The 7,043-nt window shown below is 40.2% G+C and overlaps 1 protein-coding gene across 1 annotated transcript in view; it reads left to right on the top strand.

Moving 5' to 3' along the window:
• Window positions 1-2,492: 2,492 nt before the first annotated feature.
• The window catches only part of Ppp4r1 (protein phosphatase 4, regulatory subunit 1), a gene marked incomplete at its 5' end in the record, with an annotated part of 39,287 nt that continues 34,736 nt past the window's right edge, over window positions 2,493-7,043 (top strand). The window contains 2 exon segments of the mRNA XM_013515377.1: window positions 2,493-2,628; window positions 5,784-5,890. Of these exon segments, the coding sequence (XP_013370831.1) occupies window positions 2,493-2,628; window positions 5,784-5,890 (243 nt within the window).

Consider the following 7,043-nt stretch of genomic DNA (forward strand, 5'->3'; position numbering starts at 1 on the left):
TGACAATCTCAGCCTTTTAATTGGGATTTTTACACCATTTGTATTTAATGTATTTAATGATGGTTGAGTTTGTCTCTCATATTGTTATTTCCCATCTAGTCTTTCTCTCTCCTTCCCTTTATCCTCTTTTTCTCCCTTTTTGGACTGAGGATTTGTGGCCCTTATTGTCTTGCTTGGTATTTACAGTTTATAATTGGTGTGCATCTTTTAACTTTCTGCAGTCTACCTTCATATAAGATGGCTCACTCTGTTCACACAGTGTAAGAACCTTACAACACATACCTTACCCTTTTGTTGCCTTGTGCTTGTAAGTCAGTCACATTTCTAAAACCTCACAATATGCTTTTAACTATTTTACACTGCATATTTCTGCTTTAAACAGTTCTTTTTAAAAGCCATTTAAAAAATAAGCAAAGCCTTTTTATTAACCCACCTATTTATCACTTCTGATACTCTTCATTCCTTTGTATAGATCCAGATTTCCATCTAGTGTAGTTTTCCTTTTGACATAAGGGCTTTAGTGTTTTTTCTAGTGTGTGCCTGCTGTTGATGATTGCATGTCTGCAGTGTCTTTCGGCTTTCTGGCTGAGGGGACGACTGCTCTGTTCTCTGCCCTGCAGACTCATTGCATCGGCCTTGCTGCATCTCCTTGGGAGAGTCCGCTGGGCGTTGTGGGGCTCCTGCTGGTTTGTGGCCTGGACACGTTCCCCTTGTGTTTGTCCTTCTTTTGTTTTTTAACCATTAAGGTGTGAGAGTAAATTTGGTCCTTGATAATCCATCTTTATCAAAAGTGGAAGAATAAGCATGTTTAGGTTTTTTGATACAGAAGTTACTTTTATTTTAGCAAGTTAAAGTAGTTAAAAGTAGCTCTTCCTGACGGTGTTCTGTTGGGAATAAAAGTTGCTCTGTTAATATCTTCTGTTTGAAATAGTTCTACAACATGGGCCCATGCTACATGTTCATTTCTTTTTAAAATACGAATTTTTAAACACCATCAGGGCAGTTGCATTGCAGATTTGATTAGAATATGAAGGCTTTTTTTTGTATGGCAGAATCTGGGAGGAGTTTCTCATGTTTTTCTCGCATAAGCAAAAACTGGAGCAAAGATAAACTGTGTTATTGTGAGTGATGAAAGGTTTACTTGTTTCAGAATATTTACATGCTTACTTTGTGCCAGGAAATATTCCTGGAGAGAAAGAAGAATCCTGCCCCATACCACCGTATCTTACTGTGGAGCACTAGACAATAAATAAAGACAGTAGCGAGTAGACATTAGGTGGTGATAGGTACTAATGGAGAAAAATAAATCGGGCTGGGATCAGAAGTGTCAGGAAATAAAAGATGTTTTGGAAACTCCTAGGTTTTGGGAAAGGCCCTTTATTCTTTGAGAATTGTTTAATTCCTAGACATCTGCCTGAGCTCTGAATTCCATCTCCAACCTCATCATTTTTCCATCAGTCTGTTCTCTTATTTCTAGAATTTTAACTTAATTATTTGTGGACTATTTACTTTCATTATATGACAGTGGCTAAATCTTTCTCTTCATAGAAACAAAACAGAAAAATCTTCATATTGCCTGTGTGCCCTCGTTAGTAATGTAAACTAATGGAGTTTCACACAGCTGCAATTTTGGAGAGCACGCCTGGCATTGATTATCTTCACTTCCTCAGGCATTGTGGTTTGGCTTCTCCACTCTCCTACCAAGGAAAATTGCCCTTGTGAGATGACCTGGGCCCCACCCAGCATGGTACAAACTGCTGTGTTCAGTGGGCATCTTCCAGCTCCTTCTTGCCCCTTTTGGCAGGGAGCAGTGGTTTAGTCATAACTTCAAACTGTTTGCCTTGTTCCTTTCAAATCGTTATGCTCGGGTCAGTGTTCAGCCATTCTTGCTTGGACTTCCATTTTGCCTCCTGAAGCTTAACCAGCTTTCTGGGCTTGCAGTTTGTACGTGCCTTTATTACAGTGATCATTTTAGCTCTTGGAAGGCATTTTAGCTCTTGGAATATTAGTTTTCCACTAATATTCTCATAGTCATTTTCCCAATGTGTAGCTTAGTACTTAGTACACAAATGTACTTAATAAATACTTGATTAATGAGTAAACTGTCCTAATGGTTTTTAGATTTCTGCTAGTAAATGAAGTCAGATACTTCGATTGGCTTTATCTTCATCTTTGCAGAATTGACCGTCAGTGTTTGACTTTGGTGTATTTATTCACAGGTTGGTAGTGTTCTGATTGAGCATATATTCTAAGACAGTGGTCACTGGTCCCCTCATTCTTTGTTTCTGTGGCCTCCACCCTGATGCTTCTAGAAGCAGTTAGAACAGGTCTGTAGATATGGCCTTGAGCTGTTCATAGCTTCTGGATTGAACGTAAGATTCTCCTGCAATTCTTTGTTCTACTCCAGAAACATACTTATGCTGCTTCAGACAGGCAAGGGGTACATTTGAGTTTCAGAGTGTTATAAGGAGTATTTCTGATGTCTCTGATAGTTGGTGTGGATGACTACAGCTCAGAGTCTGATGTGATTATTATGCCTTCAGCCCTGGACTTTGTCTCTCAAGATGAAATGTTGACGCCACTGGGAAGACTGGACAAGTATGCTGCAAGTGAGAACGTATTTAACAGGTTTGTGCATATCCTTTTCATTAATGTGGAAGCGGAAGGGTGGCTTGGTTAATTTTAATAGGAAAATAAAATTACCCAGCTTAAAGTAGGTATTAGCATGTGCAGTCTGAGTTGCCAGGTTTAACTAATAATCATAGTATGGCCTATATGGTAAATGTTTGTAGTATTTGCTTTTTTGCCACTGAGCATATTTCTGGTGTTGATGGACATTGCTTACTGGGGAGTACATTATTCCTGCAGCAGACGATCTCATCTACCTGCTGTGTCCGAGGTCGTGCTCAGGGCACAGTGCCACAGCAAAGGCTGGGCTTGTGCACTCCTCCGGGGCCGTTTCTCCAGCTGAGGGCTCCGACAGCTCTGTCAGATTTCCTGGGTGTGTTGGTTTGGCAGATATTTTTGCAAGGGGAAACAGTGTAATACAGGACACATATTTTATACGATTATTTATAATAGTCACCCAAAGAATGATACACAAGAGAGTGCAGGAAATCTGTCCACACACTATAGACCAGGAATCCAGCTGAGGGCCTGGATCTTGAGATAATGTCCTGCGTGAGTCCAGCTGAATACTTAGAGCCCATAATAATGCTTCCCATGAACCTAACTGGAGGCCCAGAGCCCACACCAACGTCTCGTGAGGGCCTGTTTCACGGATCTGTGCTGGAATGGCCCAGAGGTCAGTGGTGGAATCTAGGAAGTCTGTGCCAGCGGGATGAAGGATCTGTGCTAGCAGGCTGAGGGATCTACACTGGAGCCAGGAAGTGACACGGGAAGTAAGAACCAGAGCTCCCCTGAAAAGTACCACAGCCATCCTCAGCAACAGTGAGGTCCCGAGCTCCTCCAGTGGTGAAGACAACTGAGATCCCACCAGGAAAGCCAATGCAGCAAGTTTCTCCAGGAGACTGGCAGTGCACCATCTTCCCCTCCAGAGCCAGGAAGTGATGCTCAAAGTGAGGACTAGAACTCCCCCAAAGTGAACCGAAGCTGTTCTCAGTGCCAACAAGGTCCTGAGCTCCTCGGAGGATGAGAACAGCAGAGTTCATCAGGAGAGCGAGCATGACAAGCTCCACAACAGAACCAACAGCTCCTTACAACTTCCACCAGCTCCCAACAGCCTTTCTCTGCTCCCAGCAGCCTTCTCAGTTGCCAACAGCCTCACTTCTTCTCCAGGTCTGCCTCTTACGCTGCTGGCAACAATCCTCAGGTGGGCCTCCCACACCCAGCACCACACTTACTCAGTTCAGCTGGGGGTTGTAAGTCGACCACCAGTTGTTAATCCACTACAGTCTACCCCTGGTCAACTTGATAACCATACATATTTTCTTAATCCATAGTCTCTAGTGACAGATTTGTGAAAAGTTAACATGTCTTAATCTCTTCACATTTACATTAATACAAGAGTTACATATATACAGTTCTCCTTTTTTGCACTCATTCCTGCACCAAAAACAAAATATTTAAAGGGTGACCAAAATTCAAGGTTAAAACATAATACTTTGATTAACTTGATTACAAACATATCTAAAAACAACTTAAAAGCATATTAGAACTATTACAATCACAGTCCTTACTTCCCGTTAATTTTACAATGCATGGCAAGACTAAAGCTACCATTCCAACAATAGACTACATTGAAGTTTTTGTTTCTCCAACCGGGCAGTATCTAAACACAAGAAAAATGCAGACTAACTTCTGCCAAAGCACAGTATATATTACCTGGGATACAGCAGCCAATGCAGTCCTTCTTGGTTGAAGCCTCCTGAGCTTCATCATAATGGGTAGCATTTCCATCAGTGCTCTGATTTTCCAGGCTCCAATCTAGAGTTTCCAATATAGTTTGCAGCACACAGGGCTGCCTCTTTGGCCAGTCTCTCAAAACTATCCAAATTAATTCCAAAGGTTGTTAAGTCACATGGCTGGGCAACATCACAATAATAACCTCACTCTCCTGGTACCAATTTGTTTTTTTGTTTTTGTTTTTGTTTTTGTTTTTGTTTTTCTCCGGTACCGGGAACTGAACTCACGACCTTGCGCTTGCCAGGCAGGCGCTTTTTGCCGCTGAGCTAAATCCCCAGCCCCTCCTGGTACCAATTTTCAAGGGAAAACAATAATACAGGACACATATTTTATACGATTATTTATAATAGTCACCCAAAGAATGATACACAAGAGAGTGCAGGAAATCTGTCCACACACTATAGACCAGGAATCCTGCTGAGGGCCTGGATCCCGAGCTAATGTCTCTCATGAGTCCAGCTGAATACTTAGAGCCCATAACAGTGCCTCTTATGAATCCAACTGGAGGCCCAGAGCCCAGGACAACATCTCACGCAGCCCTGTTTCATGGATCTGCACTGGGAATGCCCAAAGGTCAGTGGTGGAATCTAGGAAGTCTGTGCCAGTGGGATGAAGGATCCGTGCTAGCAGGCTGAGGGATCTGCACTGGAGCCAGGAAGTGACACACAAAGTAAGGATCAGAGCTCCCCCAAAGGGAACCGAAGCTATTTGCAGTGCCAACAGGTCCTGAGCTCCTTGAAGGATGAAAACAGCCGACTTCAGGAAAGCCAGCATGACAAGCTCTTCCAACAGAACCAACAGGTCCTTATAGCTTCTACCAGCTCCCAAAAGCCTTTCTCAGCTCCCAGCAGTCTTCTCAGTTCCCAACAGCCTATTTTCTTCTCCAGATCTGCCTTTTATGCTGCAGGCAACAGTCCTCAGGTGGGCCTCCCACGCCCAGCACCACACTTACTCAGTTCTGCTGGGGGTTATAAGTTGACCACCAGTTATCAATCCACTACACTAGGAAATAATCTTCATTTAAATTTTTTTATTATAGTTGTACAAAATGCATACTAGTAAAGAAAACATTTTACATATTGAAAAATGAATGTATCTTCCCATTATGATAATCAAAGGATAGCTCTTTGAAGTAAATTTCCAGTAACTTCAGAAATTGTCAAATCAGCTTGATAAAGATAAAAAGTACTTTGGTAATACTTAATCTCCTCTGTAAAATCAATACTACCGTTGTCACTCAGGAAATTACAGTTGAATATATTTTATAACAAACCGTCTATAAAAAGGATCCTGTCTTTTACAATTCCGATTATAACTGTTGATGCCACTGAACTGTATACTTTTCTTTTTCTGTGCAGACAAATGGTGGCTCGGAGTTTGCTGGATACGTTGAGGGAAGTCTGTGATGATGAGAGAGACTGTGTTGCTGTTCTGGAAAGAATTAGCAGATTAGCTGATGATTCAGGTACATGTTTGTGCAGAGAAAGTGAATTTACTATTTCTGGAAAGGATTCTTTTACCAAATTTGTGTTTCCGGACTATTAGGAAAGCTACTGTGATACCAGCTATATCCCAAGTAAGTTATCAAGCCCAGTAATAACAAGAAACAGAAAAATCCTGTTACCAGCACCCTAACAGTGCATAGTAGGTGTAGTTTAATTGTAGAAATTTCTCATCAGAGAATGCTATTTTGCATCATGTATATTAATACTATATTTTAGGATTAATAGAAATTATAAAAATAATTTAGAATAAAAGAGGTGGCACTGTAGTCTTTTTAGGTAAATATAAAATGCTCTTGTTTTGTATGCCTTCTTTCTTGCAAAACTGTTAACCATTCATTTGTAAAACTAAAGCTGGTTGTCACTAAGCCAGAGGCAGGAGAACTTTCTTATAGGAAAGCTTGCTTTGAGCCTTAGAAAATGGTGATTTTCTAAGGGTTTTTGAAATGTTTTTTATTGTAAAACACAAAAACTTAAAAACACTTTGGCCAATATTATTTTAACCAATTTTATACCAGTACTTGATTTTACAGACAATCAGAAAATAAGTTTCAAAGCTTTTTTCTTTTTTTGTTGTTTTTTCTTTTAATTTATTTTAAAAATAAAACAAGGAAAACATTAACAGACGTCGATTTACAAAATAGCGTAAGAACAATGCAAGCAATACTGAATTACAGACAAAGTGATAGGAAATTAACAATGGTGGTTGTATTACATGTTGATATCTTCAAAGTGTTTTCTCAGGAAAACAAATATAGACATGCAAGATTGATCAAATAAGTAATCATTAACTGTTCCTTTTAATGAAACGATAGAAGTCAGTAGTACAACTATGTTAGCTATCCTGTATGTGCATACATACATAATTTCCCCTTCTTTTTTTACTCTTTTCCGTCACCCCAGTAGCTCTTTACTTTTGAACAGTTTCCTTTCGTTTTACAATGTCTGTCGTACCTCATAATTTTTGTTCACTCTTTCAGGTTCTTACACAATTGAGACAATACATTGCTTACACATGGAGATCTGATTTATTTCACTTACAAGTATAGTTTCTAGTTGTGACCATTTACCTGTAAAAGCCTTGAGTTTATCTTTCTTTATAGCTGAGTAATATTC

This window comes from Chinchilla lanigera, unplaced genomic scaffold (assembly GCF_000276665.1).
Source record: "Chinchilla lanigera isolate Chin_1 unplaced genomic scaffold, ChiLan1.0 scaffold00001, whole genome shotgun sequence".
NCBI lineage: Eukaryota > Metazoa > Chordata > Mammalia > Rodentia > Chinchillidae > Chinchilla > Chinchilla lanigera.